Source organism: Anabrus simplex, chromosome X (genome assembly GCF_040414725.1).
Source record: "Anabrus simplex isolate iqAnaSimp1 chromosome X, ASM4041472v1, whole genome shotgun sequence".
Lineage (NCBI taxonomy): Eukaryota > Metazoa > Arthropoda > Insecta > Orthoptera > Tettigoniidae > Anabrus > Anabrus simplex.
In genome coordinates, this window is record NC_090279.1 from 75,977,108 (window position 1) to 75,998,077 (window position 20,970).

The 20,970-nt window shown below is 41.4% G+C and overlaps 1 protein-coding gene across 1 annotated transcript in view; it reads left to right on the forward strand.

Moving 5' to 3' along the window:
• Nucleotides 1-20,970, forward strand: part of LOC137503291 (zinc finger protein 3 homolog) — a 112,431-nt gene that overhangs the window by 35,096 nt on the left and 56,365 nt on the right. The window contains exons 4-5 of the mRNA XM_068230836.1: nucleotides 4,748-4,830; nucleotides 15,659-15,884. Coding sequence (XP_068086937.1) covers nucleotides 4,748-4,830; nucleotides 15,659-15,884 — 309 coding nt within the window. The remainder of the gene's footprint in view (nucleotides 1-4,747; nucleotides 4,831-15,658; nucleotides 15,885-20,970) is intronic.

Sequence of the window (20,970 nt, forward strand, 5' to 3'; positions counted from 1 at the left end):
CAGTCCTTCTTCAAGAGACTGAACTAGGGAGGCGACCCATCGCCTATGCGTCTAGGACATTATCGGCTCAAGAAGCCAAGTATTCCATCTATGAGCTCGAAGGGTTAGCAGTCTTATTTGCCTTAGAAAAGTTCCGTCTCTATCTGGAACATGTCAAATTCGACCTGGAGACCGATAATCAAGCCTTAAGCTGGGTCTTAGGTAGGCCGCGTCGTACTGGTCGTATAGCCCGTTGGGCCATCCGTATCTCTGCCTTCCAATTCGATGTCCGGCATATCCGAGGCACCGAAAATGTTGTGGCTGATGGACTCAGCCGTATGTTTTCAAACGACGTCGAGACCCATGAACCGGTCGATAGTTCATCACCTTCCGAGTCCATACTATCTGTGGTTAATGCCATCCTAACAGATGCTCCCATGCTCTTTAGGGATATCGAGAAATACCAACGTGAAGATCCGACGCTGGCTCCGATAATGGAAACCCTTTCTTCTGGGGAACATGTCGTCCCTTATGTCCTGAGGAATGGTGTTTTATGTTGCCCTTCGAGGCATGACAAGATGATGAAGGTTGTCGTTCCAGCTGTTCTTGTGCCTATGATCTTCAAATACTATCCTGAGACCCCTTTGGGGGGGCATCTGGGAATCTTTAAAACCCGTGAAAAGATTCGTGAAATGTTCATCTGGAAAGGTATGGACGGTGAAATTCGTGAACTTGTAAAAGCTTGTAAATCTTGTTTGCTTAGTAAACCAACCCTGTCCACCAAGGTAGGCCTTTTGTCTTCTCATCAAGCGTCGCGCCCCATGGAACGCCTGTATATTTATTATGTAGGACCCTTCCCCCAGTCAAAGGGTAATGCTAACAAGTTCATCCTTGTGTGTGTAGATGGTTTTACCAGATTTTCCTGGTTATTTCCGACTAAGCTGGCTACCGCTCAGTCCACCATTACTTGCTTAAATTCTATTTTTGCTTCTTTTGGTCCGTGCCAATATATTGTATCTGATAATGCTAAGGCGTTCACATCAAATTTGTTTCGTAAATTCTGTTTTGACTTGTCCATATCTCATGTAACTACTTCTGCTTATTACCCTCAACCATCTCTGGCTGAACGGGTTAACCGTAATCTCAGGTCCGCACTTATTGCCTATCATCATGAAGATCATTCCAGGTGGGACACGTCCCTGCATTGGATAGCTTTTGCTTTGAATTCGGCGGTTCATCAATCTCACAAGTTTACTCCAGCTTCTTTGATGTTCAAGTTTGTTCCCAACTCGCCGCTCTCTAACCTCTGGTCTCTGAATGACATTCTACCCGAGACAATAGATCCGGATAACATTAAAGATCTTTGGAAGAAGGCTAAAGCCAATCTTAAAGTGTCTCATGAAAAGGTTAGGGAAAGGTATGATCGTGGACGGAGACCCACCCCTTTGAAGGTAGGTGACCAGGTTATGGTCAAAAATTTTGTTCCCGCGGGCAAGCTTGCCCCCAGATTTCATGGGCCTTGTGTTATTCTCGATTTCCTTACGCCGGTTACGTTGTTAGTAAGCAATCCAGCCACCGAGAGGATATTTAGGGTTCACCTGTCCCAGGTGAAACCGGTGTAATTTCTGTGTTAACTTGCTTCATATTATTTTGAAAGGAATATAAAGGTTATATTTTTTTATTGAGTCTTACTTTTAAGGCATTCTGCCCCTTCTATAATATTTTGTTTCATATGTAAGTTTTTTGTAAACCTCCCCCGCACAGTTAAACTGCCATTCTGTCCTTGCCACGGCCATTACCACGCTCCCGTCTCCTGCTCAACTCTACACAGTGGCTGGCTAAGATGAAATGCCATGGATATCTGCACGCCGCTGGCCCCTCAATCTCTCTACATGCCTGTGCCCTCAAAAGAAACATGATGGTCCAACACAATTCTGCCGCCTAGCTTAAATGTTTCAGTGCCCCCGCAGCCGCGCAGCGCCGTGCAGCAACTGGGGAGGGGGATGGGCCCCCTCCTCTCCAGCGAAGACGACATGTGCCCGGCGAGCCGGAGCTCTCCTCCCGGCCAAGGCTGATGTGCGGCGCACGACCTGCTACTTGCCCGCAGCCTGTATATGTTCACCGCGGGCGCAGCGTGTTTCAACACCACGGCTCCCCTCATAGTGCGGGCGAGCGGTATCTCAGGGTACTTGAGGGGTCCGAGCGGCCTCCTTTGGACGCAAGCTGCAACGGCCGGTCTGGCCATCCAACTTAATCTACATCAACTACATGGACAGTCACTATAAGCAATAACTACACTTGGGAATTCAACAGCAATATTTGGTGGACATTGCAAAATTTTTCATCACTTTTAAGTATTAAAAGTTTATCTTCAGAAATTCAACTTCTACAAACATAAAGACTTTACTTCACCTGCAACAACAAATTTGGAAACTGAAACAAACCAAATGAAGAAAATCTCATAAATACTTCTGCAATTTATCTTAATATCAACATCAAAACTTGGACCTTATTTTCAAACAAAAGTTTATGTTCTTCTGTGTTACCCCTTGGAGGAACTTTTGGGGGGGGGAGGTCTGTACCGGGCGGTACACCTCCACGCCGCTTATTTAAAATGTGCGCCAATTGAAACTCCTCTGCTGGAGGAAGTCTGAACTTTATTTACACTATTAATTTCCTACTTTCTCAGAAGATGTCACCACGTGGAAAACTTTGAGTTTTTTGAACTGTGTCATTTTTGATGTGTTTTTGTTTCGCTTGAAGTAAGAAGTGTGAACTTTCTCTTCTAGAGGACACTACTGAAGATCAACAATAGTGCGACCTAGTGCGGAGTCAAAGAACTATTTTGTTGGAGAAATTTTTATTTCAAATGTTTGTTCTCTGCTAAATTTCTTTCAGTTATTGTTTAAGTTGGCTGTATACCCCTCTTTTTCCCCTTGTTTTAGATTTATCCAATCCCGAATTTCTTTGAGTAATTTCCGACCTATCCGATGTATCTCCCCCCAACTTGGATATGTTTCTGTACCCTAGCCAATAAAATCTTTGTAGGAGGGTGTTTTCTTTCCCCTAACGCCCAGAACTTTGTGAGAGTATTTAAACTGCTGATTTTAGGGTCTCCGGGCCACTTCTGTTCCATCTTTCAGTGTATTAAGTACATAGCAGGAGGCGGGAAGCGCCTCTTTCTCCGGCAGCGGTCAACACCAAGGTAATGGCCGATTAATAAATTCTTTCTTTGCTAGCTCAGCAGTTTAACTTTCGGGGCGGGTTCGAAGCGTTCCACTATGTAACCTTTTCCTAAGATGTAACTACTCCTTTCATCTATTCTCTTGTAAAGCTACATTCTGGGATAGAGAGTGCTAACCCTCTCAAGCTCCCACTCATATTGTTTCGAGGTGAACTTATTTTTCTCAACCTATTCTTCGTTAATGTAAAACAAATTGTTCTCTTCTTAAGTCACCTCTTTAGTATGGGATTAGCCCTTGTATTAACGGCCTAGCGCCAAATAGGTCTTAATCAAGTGCATTAGGAGTGCAAGTTCACCTCCTCGCAAATTGTTATCTTAGAGGTCATGTAATCAACCTTCTTTTCATTTAACAGACCTCAGTAGGTTGGGTATTTTACCCCTGTATATATATATATATATTCCTAGAGGACGGTTTGAAGGTAGAGTTTGGTGTAGCCTTTGAGAGGCTTAAATTTTGAGAGCGTGTGGCTCTTTTGAAAATCGAGTGTCATAGGCCTCGTGGAGGCTTTTCAGTGTAATTTGGAGCCAGGGGCTCTTAGGTATGAATGGGGTTTTCTGCCCCTCTGTTACAACTTGTGTTTGGGGTAAAACTGAGCTGATTGCGGAAGTCAGGGCGCGAAGCCCAAAACCTGTAAATATTGTAACTACACTTTTTGCTACTTTGTACCTGCCATGTTTGTTATTGTTTTGTTTTGAAAAGAAAATATAACCTTGTTAAATTTAAATTAATTTTACATTGCACTATAATTTCGTAGCTTGAAACCCATTCACACCCGCACCTTCTTTTACGCATAACTACCGCTAAAACACGGTAACAATTATTATTATTTATTTTCCTAAAATTGTACATGTTCACATACATGTATGTATACATATACTCTGCTGAATATTCACAAATATGTAGGTGATTTTAAATTTACAAATTTGCAATGTTCCTCCCTTTCTATGCTACTGTGTCTACTGCTGTCCAACAGTGGGTTTCTTTTTCATGTTCTTATATCTCATCAGTTGTTTGAAAAGCAGTGGCAAAAGGGACTCAGGTTAAAACACAGCAGGTCATTGTGCAAGTTAGGTTCCAAGAAGGGTAAAAAATTAAATAAGTAAATGCAATGTAAATTTTAACCTAATAGAATTTGTATAGTATTATTTGAAGTAGTTGCACAAGTGGTATGTGTGTTGATTATGTTTGTAAAACAGAAAACATTATGAGTATAGAAAAAAATAGCAAAAATTGTAGATTACTGTTTTTAGGAAATTGTCTTCTTCTCTGTTCTTTTAAAATTTAGTGCTTGATAATAATGTATTTTTGTGTACCATTTGCCACCACGGTAGACACCTCTCTTGCATTTAATGGGAATTTCATTTGATTGTTCCTTTCAATTATATATTTTTTAAATGGGAGATAAATTAATTATACTCTTCTTGTGCCACTATGAAATTTATTTTCTCAGCTGTTTCTATTTTAGGCCTATATATTTTTATTCCTTACTTCTTTATTCTACTTTTCTTATTTCTTACTGACAGCCTTCCGAAGATACTAAGGAGGAAATATGCATAGAGGAACAAACTGATGATCAGCTGTTGCCATACATCAAAGAAGAAACAAAGTACGTACACTACAAGTCCTATACAATATGGAATATGTTGTACCTATTCACAGTCGTGTTCAGTAGTGTTTGGTTTATCTCCAAAAGTGCCCATTTTCATTAGTTTAATCCTTTCTTTACAAGGTTACATTTAAACGCAAATATCTTAAAATTCTATTGGTTAAAACTATATAAACTATTCAGGAATTTTAAGATCATATTTAATATACCGTCATGTAGTTTTATTGAATATATATCTACAAAAAGAATGTCTGGTAAAGCTAGATATTTTTGAAGTGTATTTGTTTACAATACCTTTAAGCAACCATGAAAAAGTGTTCTTTCTTTCACTTTCTCTGCATCATTTGTTCATCACATTCGTATCATCTGAAATGCTATATGAAACTATTGCTTCCAGATATTCTGAGTAATATTTTTATACGTTCATGCCAACTGTGACACACAGAAAAAGCGATATTTGTAGATTAAAAATTAGATCTACTAATTCGAAATTGTTAAGTTTTATGTACATTGTAAACAATAAATATTTCTAACTAACATAATCAGTTTCATTAATCAATATAATGATGGCTGAGTTCAATAATGTGATAACTCGAAGAATGTCATTTTGAAATTATTTGGTTAGATTCCTTTCTTCTGATCATTTCTGTTCTCTTGTGTGTTAAGTCAGATTCCTCCATTTTTGGACGCCAAAGCAGATAATGTGTTGTAGAAATGAAACTTTGAGGTCAGTTATGCTACATCTTCGGTATCATAGTTTTCAAATAAAACTTGTGCATTGTTGTAAGCATAAAAAATTGTGCTATTGAATTTGTGTTCATTCCAGTGATGTGGTCACACTTTCTGATTCGTTTTAGTGTTCATTGTCAGTCAGGTGCTTCTGGTGTGTTGATTGCAAACATACTTACACAATTGGTATTAACTAATAAAATGGACAGGTACAAGTGGAATTTTAAATTTGTTCAGGTTGCCTAAAAAAATTCAGAATTCTTCCATTAAGTGAATTTATTCTCTCATAAAAGTAGATAAATAGGCGGTACATTATTGCTCTACGTCTGTAGGTTTACCCTCAAAGTGCCCTACACGTGACCCCCGGGTGGTGCTAAGAAAGCAATAACTGTGGCTGCTGGACCTATCTTTTTAAAGATCCTCCAACAATGGCAGAAGTATTTCATGGAAATGGCTATTCTCAGAGCTACCAGACAAGAAACATCGGACCTTTCATCCATGTTTTCGAGCTTAACGTAGAAAGCATCAGCAGAGCAAAATGTGACTACCTATCCAAAGTTATCCTGAATAACATTATAGATGTTGTGGTTATACATGAAATCCATACAGCCAATGAAGAAGAGTTTTGGAAAAGGGGCCTCATTGATGGTTTCACAGCTCTTGGTGCAACATATCACAGTGCACATGGTATAGCTACTTATGTTCGTAATAATATCCAAGATGCCTCACTGCTCTTTCAAAACGAAGACGAAGACATCCATTGTGTTGCTGTGCGAGTGGCACATGTTACTATTTTTAACAATTATAAACCCCCAAACGCACAGTGGTCAGGTACCGTACTCCCGACTGCTCAACACCCTGCAGTTTATATAGGCGACTTCAACAGCCATCACGAACTATGGAAGTGCTCGAATAACGATGAATGTGGAAAGAAACTCGTAGAATGGACAGAAATGAACAATCTCCATCTGATTTTTTACCCAAAAGATCTTCGTACTTTCCAATGAGCTGCATGAAATAGGGATTTCAATCCTGACTTGTATTTGTTAGCTGCAATGAGGCAGGACAGCCCTTACATACCAGTCGTAAAGTGTTAAGACATTTTCCCCACAGTCAACATGGCCCCATTGTAGTGGACATTGGCATCAAAATTCCTGTTGTACGGTCAATACCACATGCTCGGAGGAACTTCAGAAAAGCAAATTTGTCAACATTCACCACTGAACTGGATAAATGTGTTCGGTGGATTGCTCCCAAGCACAATTACAATCATTTCGTAGATGCAGTTATGATGGAGGCTAAGAAGAGTATGCCATAGAAAAGAATACATCCCTGGTTGGAATGCAGAGACTGATGCACTCTATAACGAATATCTGCATACTGGTGATGAAGACATAGCTGATGAACTTCTTTCCAGCATGGATACTACCCGGAGAGAACGGTGGATTGAAACAGTGGAAAATATCGACCTAACTCATTCCAGTAGAAGATCTTGGGGGCACCGCAGAAAACTTGGAGCAAGGACACATTTGGTGAAGGAACACCCTGGAGTTACTCCGGATGAAGTAGCATCTCACATCGTCACAACTTCCCAAACTCCATCAGATAAGAAACATACCAAATACATACGGCGCCAGCTCCAAACTCTGGAATCAAGAACACCACGCACATCAAGGTATTCACAACCGCTTACGGTGCAAGACATCAATACTGCTCTCAAAGACTTCAAACCAAGTACTGCTCCAGATTTTGACGACATTCATCCAGAATTTGGCATTCATTTAGGGAAGAATGCAAGAAGTTGGCTGGTAAGGTTTTTTACCGACCTTCTACAGAACAGACAACTCCCGGCAGAATTCAAACGAACGAAAGTGATTTCCATCTTGAAACCAGGTAAGCCTGCCAATGACCCAAGCAGTTATAGACCAGTTGCCCTTCTTTTTGAGAGGCTATTCCACAACAGAATCAGCGCAACTATTTTTCAGCGTATTACAGTTGATCAAGCTGGATTCAGGCCAAATCGCAGCTGCCGCGATCAAGTGCTTTCACTGACATTCCACAAGGAAGCAGGTTTCCAGAAACAACTCAAGAACTCAGCTGTATTCATTAATCTTACAGCAGCATTTGACGCAGTCTGGAGGGAAGGATTAATTTACAAGCTTCTCTGAATTGTACCCTGTAGGACCATCATGCAGGTTATAAGCAATATGCTCAATGACAGAAGATTTCGAGTGTGTGTGGGAAATAGTATGAGTAGAGAAAGGAAGCTCAAAAATGGATTACCCCAAGGATCGGTACTGTCTCCCCTACTGTTTAATTTGTTTATCTCCGATCTCCCAGAAACATCATCACAAACATTTTGTTATGCTGATATCATAACACTAGCCACTCAAAATCAATACCTTAGTGTGACAGAAGAAGTGCTACAAAGAGACCTGATTTCACTTGAAACGTACTTCAAGAAATGGCAACTGTGTCCTAACTCTAACAAAACAGAAGTGTCATGTTTTCACCTGAATAATCGCCAAGCTGGCATTAAACTTCACATACGTTTTTGTCACCAAGAACTTCGGCATAGTAGCTATCCCAAATATTTGGGGATTACACTTGATCGCACACTATCTTACAAACAACATCTTATGAATCTGTCCAGAAAGCTCAAAACACATAATATTATCCTTCAGGAATTGTATGGCTCAAGTTGGGGTTCATCAGCAAAGACTTCATGATCTTCTGCTTAGGGACTGGTTTTCTCGTGTGCTGAGTACTGTGCACCAGTTTGGCTGGATAGCCCATATACAAGACTAATTGATACTCAACTGAATGCTAGCTTGCGGTTAATATCTGGTACTATCCAGTCCACATCCCTTTATTGGCTCCAATTCTGTCAGGTAGAATGCCACCTGTTTTAAAAAGATGAAATGCTACCATCCGAGAGTTCAAGAAGATAGAAATGAACCCTCAACTGCCTGTTTTGGATGATATTCCTGTTCTCAAGGTAACGAGGTTCGAGTCACGACATCCATCTTTGCATGATGCTGTCGCATTGGCTGATGGGAATTTTCACCCTTTAGAAGAATGGAGAAGTCGTTGGAAAGTTGCCACAGACAGTTCCTTACACATCTTTCCTGGTGAACATCATCTACCGCGTAAGATTTGGACCACTCTGAATCGGGTGAGAACAAATCATGGACGACGCAGGGATGCCCTTTATAAGTGGAAATATATCTCTTCACCAGAGTGCGACTGTGGTGCATCTCGACAGATGATCCCCATATTGTAAGTGAACGTACACGACGTTCCTACACAGGTAGCCCGAGTGACTATTTGGAACCAACAGAGGAAGCCATACAGTGGATCACTCAACTGGACATTCTGCTATAAAACATGTTTCTTGTCTGTGTATATTTGTAAATACTATATAATTTGTATATATGTATCTAACTTGTTGCCCTATAATAATAATAATAATAATAATAGGTAAATAACGTAGTGATATAATATTCTTTCAAAATTGTAATTATTGTCACTGACCTTACAAAGTACCACAAGTGTATGTCCTGTTTTAAAACATTTAATGCAGTAGTGTTTTTGAACTGTAGTTGTGACATTGCTAACTAATTTTTTGCTGTCACACCTTTGTTGGTTACTGTGTGAAATTATCTTTGATTATCCCTGGGAAATGATTGTATAGTCTCGGATTGGTGCTCTTAACCAAGCCCTTGTATCAGCAGGTCATGCTATGGCTAGTCGTAGCCTATGGTTTGACTTCAAATAAGATTTGTGATGGAAACTACGAATTCTGAATGGTTTCTTTGATTTTGTGAGTGGTTAGAGTCTTCTCGGTTCTTATGTGATGCACTGACTTGTTCCTACTGTACTTTCACAACTAGTGGCAAGAAATATTCATGTTGGTCCTCAGAACTACCCAGTACCAGCACACACTCTGTTTCTTTGTAATTCATGTGTAACAGGACACAATAGGCTACATTAGAGAACAATCTTGTATTATGACCACCAGTAAAAATGTTGCTTATGAATCCTTTTCACACACAAAATCATATTTCTATTTTTGATGGAGTCTATATTAGCTTTCTACTTTCTAAACATATTTTGTGCAGAGACCAGCAAAGCGACATGCATTTTGTTTGTCTTCTTTTTTCTTGGCATATATGTCAGAGGACAGTCCATTGTCTACGTAGCTTAGTCCACTTTACATCATAGATTTTAGATGCTTCTGAAGGATTCAGTCGACCGGATCTTATCTGCTACTTCCCACTTTGTTTTATATCTCACCTCAGGCGTTATTGTTTCCTCACTCTCATTTCAGCAGTCTACAAATATCGTGCCGCAACTTAAATGACTTCCTTTAAAATGTCTAAAATATTTGCCATGCCAGTTTGGTACTGAATTACATAAGAAATGATTTTTAGGTTCATAAAATTTCCTACTTGTTGACTTGTGGAAATACACGTATTTCTGAGATTACCAATTAGTGATGAGATTACCTTCCATTTCTGGAGAGACACATCGTCCTGAGCTAAATAGTGATGAGGCTTACTTCCGTTTGTGTAGAGACACATGGTCCTGAACTAACCACTTAGTTATGTGGCTTCCTTCCAGCTTTAGAGCGTTGAGTGTCACATGGCCCTGAACTGACCACTTTGTGCCACTCCTCCATGGTCTTCATATTTATAGGCGTGATCGGAGTGAAAATAACAAACTGATTAATATGATCGTCTGCTGTCTATGACGTATGTGAGCAGAAATATGAATTGCAAATTTCTATTCAGGCTAGAATACACTGACGGACTCTCCTCTTGTAGGTACTCATAGAATTTCACCGGATATTCAAACTGTCCTTCCCATTTAACACAGATATACCCATTTTTTTTTAGTTATAAGTTTTTCTTCACAATGCATTTATAGGAGTCTCTTAAACACGAAATCCAGAAGCGTTCAGCCATTCAAACACTATTTTGTGAAAATAAGTTTTTATAGATATCGGACATAGGCTTTAGGGGAGAAAATTTGAACATACAATAAACTAATTTGAATGTTAGGATGTGTAACATATCCTTTGCATTCCATTTTTGTAACATAATATTCATCAGTCTGCATCTGGTGGCAGGGTCCGGTGTTGAGGTTCATTGACTCCAGTTAGTTCGGTCTCGGGCCATGTCTGCATGTAGTCTTCCAACTTTCAGGCCGTTGTGCACTTTATCAGTCTATGCTGTCTGGTTTGTCCTTAGCGCCTCTTTTCACCGACTTTCTGTGTAATACTCTGACTTTCCCAATGTATCATCCTCTACACGCAACACTTGCCCAAACCAGCGCACACGCCTTTCCCCAATTTTCTTCTGGATCGCTGCAATGCCAAAACGTTTTCTAATAACATCATTTGAAATGTGATCTAGTCTAGTTTACCAGCCTTCCACCTAAGCAACTTCGTATCCATGATGCTTATTTGGCGTTCTACCTCTAGAGCTGGGCAGCATTCGTTGCCGTAGAAAACGACACGATGGATATCGATAGGACAGATATCAGTTTGGTAGAACTTAGTTTAGAGATGGTCCTTCGTCCAAAGTTCGGAAGGGCGCCTGTTGTCATTCTCCACTTCAGTCAGGCTTTGTATATCCTTAAGTTGACTTCATCAGTAAGTCGGCCATAATCATAGATTGTGGAGCCAATATACTTAAATATCTCTACTCGTGCTATAACTTCAACGTCAACATGCATGATTCCAACTTCTGGACGATGTAATGCAATGTATTCTGTCTTGTTCTTGTTGAGGCGCGGGGCTTATTGCGCTAGTCGATTGTTCCAGTCTTCTGTTTGACGCTGCAGGTCTAGCTTATTCTCTTCAGGCAAATGATATCATTTGCTTAGAGAAGTGTCCATGGTATTGAACTGCGCAGGTTTGTGGTAATTGTGTCCATCACAAGAATGAGCTGCAGTGGTGATAAGCCGGGGCCTTGATGAACTCCTACAGTTATGCGGAAGTCATCAGACGCTCCTGCGGCAGCTTGAACACAACTCATTTGTTCTTTGTAGAGCAATTATACCCTCTCAGCAAGGTGCTCTGGAATGCCATGTACTTGTAGGGCTGACTGATAAGGTCATGAATTACCCGATGGAAGGGCTTCTAAGGGTCCAGAAATTTGTGATGAAGCCTCTTATTCTTTTCACAGTGTTTCTCAAGTAACAGTCCGGCAGCATGGGTTTCTCCTATTGCGCCACAATTTTACACAAATCCAGCTTGGCTTGTTGTATGTTTGGCTAAACCGCTAATCCTTTTGTCGAAGATTTGTTCTAAGTCTCTCGTTGCGACGCTCAGAAGTATGTTCGGGCCGTGATTAGAAAAATCGCCAAGGCTTCCCTTATTTCTGAATTGATACTCCGTCGCCGGTCTGTTTTTTTTTTTACCTTCTTTGATGATATGGTTGAAAAGCTTGCTATAGCCACACTGCTGCATCCCCCATTGAGAGAAACAAAACTCTGCTGGAAGATAATCGGGACAGATGGCGTTCCCTGATTTCATTTCCTTCAGCATAGCCTGGACTTCAGTGACGTCATTTTCGTACGTTGGACCTTCAACAGCGGAGGTGATTAGGATTGGTAGATACGGAAATTCCATGATTGAAATTTAGTTAAAATAGTTCCGCCAGTGTACTCGCGCTTCCCGCCAGTCCAGTAGCAAATCGTCTGTTTCCTCATTGATGCCGTAAAAACGTTGGACTTCTGATGTTTTGCGTTGGCTCGATTGGACTAGCCGTTAAAAATTCCGAACGAATTCGCGCATGTCATGTTTCACATATAGACCTGCCTACCGGTTTGATTTTGTTACGGCAAATACCTCCTTCATTTTACGAGTGGCAGCCTCGTAGGCATTCCAACGAGCAAGAAACTTGTGGTACAGCTGCTTCTTCAACCGTACTGCATATTTAACATCTTCATTCCTTAGCCATATGTCATGTTCAATCCTTCGTTGTCGTAGCCCTGACTTAATTGTTCCAGGAATAGAGCGAAAGGCGTCTTTCAGTTTAGTCCGGCTCACTTCAACTATGGTGATTTGTGACTCTGTAACTTTTGCAACGACGTTAGTCTCCTTCTTCAGGGGCAACCATTTGATCCCAATTTGTCTATTTCCTGTGAAGTATTGGGCTCTTGGTGACTTTATCCGCAGCTTAGATGACTTGTCTTTGTTGCATGGCAAGGATTTAATAAGGGACAACTGTTATCTCTAGAACATCTTCGAGATATCACCCTCTCACAAGGATGTAGTCAATGCGAATTGGATGGGAGCCACTGTAGTACTGAGTAGATGAATATCACTCTTTTTGAACCGTGTGTTTGCGATGATCAGTTTCTGCATAATCGCGAATTTGTTGGGCATCGTCGTTCTTTTCTCCATGTCCATGAACGCCATGGACTGTTTGTTCTTCTTTCCTCGGTCCGACACGTCCATTCAGATCAGCGGCAGCGATAAGATAGTCAGCGGTCTTCTTGTCAGGCAGTGCCCAGAACGCATCTTTGGTTTCCAAGCGCGTGTCAGTTTGCGGAGCGTTGCTGTGAAAAATTGGAATTTCCTTCTTTCCCCAGTGCGGACGAGTTACATCAAGCGATTGTCAAACTTTTGCACCTCGGAGACTGAACCGTCAAATTTAGCTGATATGACAATGTCAACACCACGAGCTGTCCTTCGGTTTCTGTTGTACACCAGTTAGTAACCACACCTCTTTTCACATGACTTTTTTCCATTCCATCTTTTTTCCCGCACCTCTCAGATGCCTACAAGCCTTCTCTCAAGTGCAGTGGCTTATTCGCTACTTCATCCAGGCATAATTCAATGATGGGATACAAAATGGGGGTACTAGCATGGTTAGCCGTCAGAGCCCGTGCGACGGTAACCCTAGCATACTTTTCATGCTGACTGGGCCCTGCCAATGCGCGTCCCTTCCAGGGGCTGCACTAACCCTGGCTCCGATACCATGAGAACTATTTCTGTAATGATGTAACTGTATTATTTTACTACCGGCTTGTCTTGAAGCATTTTAGAGCTCATGACAGAAGGGAGTAACGCAGCTTCGGACATGGAGAACAGATGCCTTTTGCAGCCACTCCTCTAGAGAATAAACGCTACCCTCTTTTCTGCATTAACTTCCAGAAATTTAGTGTACCTCTTCCGCCACCTGGTCCCTACTGGACGTCTCCATCTCCGCCAAAGTTGCCATTAAAGACTTTGTACATGTTCGGTACGCGAGAGCTTTTATATTTTGCTCAAGTTCATCGGCAGGCCAGCGGGGAACCCGTATCCGTCACTTGGGACGCGCCACGTGTTACAGCGATATAGCTGGTTCGTGTAGAATATTTATCAATGCAAAATGAAACATTATTTTACTGAAAACTATTTGTGAACCTGGTAAATTACTTGTCATAAGAGTCACGTATTCACGTAAAGAAGAAGGGTTGGAGACGTTTGCACCTTTGCTTGGCGTGATATGCCACAGAACGCATGACATGCAATCCAGTGTCATATTTTCTGCCCCCTGTTGTCTAGTGGTGTTAACATCAATATCTTGTTTGATGATCAAGAGGTTTAGTCTGTCATATCTGGAATCAATGTCCCCCATTCATTTGTCCACTTATTTTCTCCAAAGAGTGCAGTAACAATACATGGTCGAGCCTCCCATTACTTTGCTTGTGAGCCAGTCATGCATTCGACTGGGCCATGTGAATTCATTTCATACAGCATGAACTGGAAAGTACCAGTTCATGTTACGATATATTTTAGCTTGCGTGATCGATTTTCCCATGTGGCAGTTGTAAGCGGATCTCACCTTTAACCGTTCTTCCGTAGAATATGTAGAACTACTCTGTGGTGGGGAGACAGGCACGGAATTTGATGCTATCCAACTATGTTATCAATCCACTAAAAATAATCGCGTTGCCCGTGACCTTCCTTTACATAGCAGCAATATCCACTACAGTGCAATTCAACGTCTTGTCATCTCGAATTTTGGCTCATGCCTTGATTTTCATGCTCCTCCTATCCTTATTGTTAAAGTAATACTTGTAAGAATATTCAAGGGCATGATAGGTTGTGTTTGGTTTCAAAATCAGGATATTAGAACATTGTAATAAAACGCTACCTCCAAAGCCATGTTCTGTGTTGCCTTCATAATGTCTATAACAGCAGTGTCTTGAGGAGAAAAGACAGTATCAATGCTAGGGATAGAGTCGTCGTATACTTGTTACATTTCAGCTTTTCCAGGATTTCATCAGGATTAGTGGTTTCCGTGTTAAATACAGCAATTAAGACGTAGATTGATGTAGTACATGGTAGTAAGTATGAACGTCCTTGTATAAACCTACCGTCCTATATATAGGTTGGCTATGTTTGATTGCACATCAAAGATACATATTTCGGAAAAGCGACACAGTGACATAATAAAATGCTATAGTGATATGATAACAATGTACAAATACAATATGTATATTTGTGTGACAAAATAACATTCATAAAAGATTAGCCATGTTTCAACAGATCTTGCTGAATGTCGGCAAACGTTCTCAACTTTATTAATATCTACAACACAGACATTCTCTCAAACAACCTCAAGAACAAGGTCGTTTAAAAAATTATTACTTGCCTGCGACAAAGCGCAGAGTGGTTCAACAAGATCAAAACTCCAAAGCATATGCCGTTCTTTATGTAGGAGAACAGACTACAGATTTCGGTAGAATAATATGTGCTGGATTAAAGAGCTTGTATGAATATTTACCCTTTTAGTCTGGACCACTTCTCATGCTTTCTTCAAATGAGGTCTATTAACTCGTACATTTCTAAACCGTGACAAGTTTCTTGCGCGTGATATCGTGATTAAGAAAAGACGCAACACATTCTCGTTACAAGTGAGAGCTTTTGAAATTTAACTTCAGATGATGTTTACTCTCAGGAATGTAATGTTTATGAGTAACGAGCTCTCTGCACTGGATATGAGTGATTGGAATGTCCAGTAGCAAATCCCCTGTGTGAGAGTTGTATTGGAGTTGGCTGTTGAACTATTGGTCACATGGTTTTAATTTGTCACTGTAGATCGAGACCCGAGGTGAGCTATAGAGATCATCAACCTCCGGACAGCGGATCAGCTAGTTTTACGTGTAGTGTGCGCAGTGACGTCCTGGCTGGGAAGTTGGACCTCTTGCGACATCTGAAGAGACACAAGGAAGAACGACCCTTCAAGTGCGATCACTGCGGAAATGTGTTAGGTAGCCGAAGCAGCTTGTCAAAACACCTCAGGACCCACCCGCTCCATGTGTGCGTATTTTCTGATAAATTCTTTACAAAGATGAAAATGCTGACATGGGACACGCGATTGCATACAGGTGTGATTATTAACGAATGCTCAGTATCTCATAAAAATGTTAGGAAAAGGCCGGACGATATGGGGTCTCACACGGGCGAGAACCGATACTGCTGCAACGTCTGTGGAAAATCCTTCAGCCGGAAAAAACGAGCAGGTCACATGGGTATTCACACAGGAGGGAAGCCGTTCCGTTGTAATGTCTGTAGCAAAACATTCACGCAGAGAGTCAATCTAACCAAACTTATGCGGACCAGTACAAGGGAGAAGCCATACAGCTGCGGTGTCTGTGGCAAATCATTCTCAAAGAGAGGCAAACTAACCGTTCATATGCGGACCCATACAGGCGAGAAGCCATACAGCTGCAATGTCTGTGGCAAGTCATTCATACAGAAAGGCATTCTGACCCATCATATGCGGACCCATACAGGCGAGAAGCCATACAGCTGCAATGTCTGTAGCAAATCATTCATACGGAAAGGCAGTCTGACCAAACATATATGGACCCATACAGGTGTGAAGCCATACAGCTGCAATGTCTGTAGCAAATCATTCATACAGAAAAGCAGTCTGACCGAACATATGCGGACCCATACAGGTGAGAAGCCATACAGTTGCAATGTCTGTAGCAAATCATTCATACAGAAAGTTAGTCTGTCCGTTCATATGCGGACCCATACAGGCGAGAAGCCATACAGATGCAATGTCTGTGGCAATTCATTCATACAGAAAGGCAGTCTGACCGAACACATGCGGACCCATAGAGGTGTGACGCCATTCACTTGTGGTGTCTGTGGCAAATCATTCATAAAGAGAGGAAAACTAACAGTTCATATGCGGACCCATACAGGCGAGAAGCCATACAGATGCAATGTCTGTAGCAATTCATTCACACGGAAAGACAATCTAACCGAACATATGCGGATCCATACAGGCGTGAAACCATACAATTGTAATGTCTGTGGTAAATCATTCATAAGGAGAGGCAAACTAACCTTTCATATGCGGACCCATACAGGTGAGAAGCCATACAGCTGCAATGTCTGTAGCAAATCATTCATACAGAAAGGCAGTCTGACCGAACATATGCGGACCCATACAGGTGAGAAGCCATACGCTTGCAATGTTTGTGGCAAATCGTTCATAAGGAGAAGCAAATTAATCGATCATATGCGGTCTCATACAAGCGTTAAGCCATACAGGTGCAATGTCTGTGGCAAATCATTCATAAAGAGAGGCAGTCTGACCGATCATATGCGGACCCATACAGGCGAAAAGCCATAGACTGGCAATATCTGTGGCAAATCATACATAAAGAAAGGCAGTCTGACCGATCATATGCGGACCCATACAGGCGATGGGTTTGCCAATGTTTGTGGCAAATCATTCATCCTGAACAACACACTAACTGTTCATATGCGGACACACACAGACGGGAAGTCATGCTGTTGCAACGTCTGTGGCAAATCATTCAGCCGGAAAGACACTGTATATCATCATATGTGGATCCATACAGACGAGAAGCCTTACGGCTGTAATTTCTGTGGCAAATCCTTCAGCAGGGAAGACAACCATGGTATTCGCATGTTTTCTCACTTGCTTTGTCTGTGGCAAGTTATTCGGCTGTAAATCCGTCCATGCTATTCTCGTACGGACACACATAGATGAGAAGCAATAATGCTGCAATGTCTGTGGCAAGTAATTCAGCAGTAAATCCGTCCAAGTAAGTCGCAGACGGACACACACAGATGAGAAGGCATACTCCTGCAACGTCTGTGGGATTTCCTTCAGCCAGGAAGTCCATCTATACATGTCAGATACGTACCCTCACAGGCGATATACCACACAGCTGCAATGTGTTCCGCAAATCATTCATCCTGAAACGCGAGTTAGGAGATCACATGCGGACACACTTAGGCGAGAAGCCATATTGCTGCAATATCTGTGGCATATTCTTCGGCATCAAATTCAGCCTAGTAGTTCATATGCTGACTGGCACAGGCAAGAAGCCAATCTCATGCAATGTTTGAATCAGGGTATTCAGCAGGAGATCCCGCCTAGCACGTCGTATGCGGACTCACAGGGGTTTAAGGCGCACTGCCGCAATATCTGTTGCAAATCCCTCATCCAGAAAAGCGACCTACCAGTTCACACAGGCCAGGAGCTATACTGGTGTTATGCCTGTGACAAATATACAGCCAAGAAGGTCCCTTTAACATTTCAGATCAGAACACACACGAGTGCTCTGTTGTGCGATAAAATGTTAAGAGAATCATGTAAGTTAACCACGCACATGTAAACCACACTGGAGAGATGCCGCACTCCACCGTGTTTCTTGGCAAATCGTTCGCACGCAGCACCACGCTGTCGGTTCACACGGGCGATACGGCGCACGAGCGTTACGTCACGTCGTGATTAAGCCGCACGTGATTTAATAATAATGTTATTTTGCTTAACGTCCCACTAACTACTACACAAGTGTCCGGAGATCCACAAGACCTCCAATTCCGGAGATGTAGCAAGGCACATGTGATCGCACACAGCAGAGAAGTAGTAAGCTCTTTAGCTAGAACGGCACCTTTTATGCAGACCTCATAACATCCTTTTGTGCCATTTTCTCTGAGAGAAAATCTTCGGGTAACATAATGCTAGGTCCGTGTACGAAAAGAGCAAAGGTCATTTCATGAATTATCTCCTCATCAACCACAGATATATACAACCGCTTGTTCTCAACCATGGACTACCCTTTTTATGTTTTCGGACCAAAGTAGAAGTGTGCTCATCAACAATCGTTTGAGAGCCGTCCAGGGCGAGGATAAGAATTAATTCGGATGAACACAGAAGAATCCTATGACAAAGAAAACTGGTAAAAGACTAGAAGCGAAGGAAAGAAGTATTCAGACTTTTGAATAAACAATTCAAGGGAATTAGCAAGTGCCGAATCAAGTCATAATACGACGCAATTGAAGAAATTGTTGCTGAAACCTGAGCACATTTGTGCTCCCGTTTCCTACATGTCGTGTTTTCTTTTAATTATGAGTAGGCCAGTAGCTCAAAACTGTACATGCTCCCTCGGCACTTGTACGATAATATTGTGTCTGTTAGCCGGTTCTGACTGCAAATTGAAAGTTCTACTTCAGTGCCCGTAGCTATTCATGAATGTCACGTAATTCTCGAGGGGCGTCTTTAAGTAGGGATTCGTATGTTGACAGCTGCAGTATACTTTTCTCCGTTTTAGTTTACCTGGGGGCAGTTAATTGGCCTCTCTCTTTTCTCTAACGGGGCCACAAGGAAGTTACTAAGTATCTCTTATATCTCAACGTTGCAAATGTTGAAGAGACATAGTGAGTAATGAACCCTTTTCGTCATGTCAAACTGGTGTTTGCCTGTTGCAGGTCTTCAGCATGAATTGTTAACTCTTGTGTCTCAGGGGGTGTTAATGGCTCTTCGTCACTTCCAGACATGACTATTGGGGTATCAAGGAAGGCCTACATAAATTAAAAGCCTACATCATCTAACTATTTTTTTCAATAAAAGACAATGAAAATGATGGCAGGTGTGTTAACAAATATGGCCATAAACAGTGTTCTGCGGTCAGTGATATTAATATAACGCTGCGGCTGCACGATTTCGAGTTGAAATTAATATCCCCCACAAAAAAGTCTGAAGGGCTATCACAGAAAACCAGTTTATGGTTAACTAGAAAACAACATGACATTCAATCTGCTCAGCTCCATAAACAACTGTGCGTTATGCATCCGATTTCTCGATCGTCTAAATATCAGGAAGTGTTTTCGATACCTTTTTAATTTAGGCCATCCACTGACTGTCCATCAGCATAGGACGAGACACCTGGACCCTCAATGGAATCTGAGAAACGTCGAAATGTACATCACTGAGCTATAATGTTCACCCACTATATTAATGTTTAAGGTTGAGGACCAAAGTGACCTCTCGTTGAAGTTAATTGAATGTGCGTGATGACCACAGTGACCCTCCAAAACAAGTGGACTTCAAGTGCCAGTGAATAATAGCGTAAAATTATACAACATAAAATAGTGTTATTTGTATTGATTGCATGATGTTTCATGAACCGAAACAACAGGTTGAAGTCAGTGATTGGAATAAATTCATGAAAACCTGTGAAAAGAAATTCTGTTAACATTTAGTTATAACCTTCAGTCAAACCCCAAAATAAACTCGACTCATGTGTAACCCTTACATATTTTAGGTCACGGAGTTCAACTGCATCCACTTATAGTCCTGCTAAAATATAAACACACAAAATATTGCAACTCCTTTATGAACAACATGGCAAAAAATCATGGGTATCCCATGGACTAATGGCAGGGTGCTACTACATCCTATGGAATACTATGTGGTACTGACTTTGTGTCAAACAAGAATCTAGGAGCAGTTGGCTAGCTACGTAATTTCACGATCCTAGCATGGGCGAGCAATCCCAAGAATCCCTTCCATGCACTTCAACCACCATTCTGCTTTCCACTGAAGGAGACGCCATCGGCAGTCATAATACCTAGCTGCACTATGAATATATCAAGAAAAGTAAATCTTAATATCTAAGGACAACATTCTGACACCAAAGTAATTATTTAAACGCTCAGTGGCAGTACGAACTATGACTGTGTTATGGAAACATCAAAACTGGAATACATAGTCAAGTGTTCGGGAATGTTACTGAGAATCCACTCTTGTCATTTGCCTATGCAGTAGAATTGAAATTCATATTACTCCCCATTTATTGTAACATCAATAATGTTGTAACACGGGCCTCTATTTCCTAAGAGGTTCTGCCTCATATAAATGTGAACACCTGTTATCTCGTCAAACAGGTTTATACCTGCCGCTCTCCACTGGCTTACAAGTGAGCAAACAGATCACGCCACGGATTGCCTTTTACTACAGCACAAATCTTCGTCCAAATCCTTGTATTATCACAATATATCGGTCAACATTATTGCCATCACGAATTATTTCAAGTCCAATGGGATCTGTAGAATTTGATATGCATTTCACTGGTACT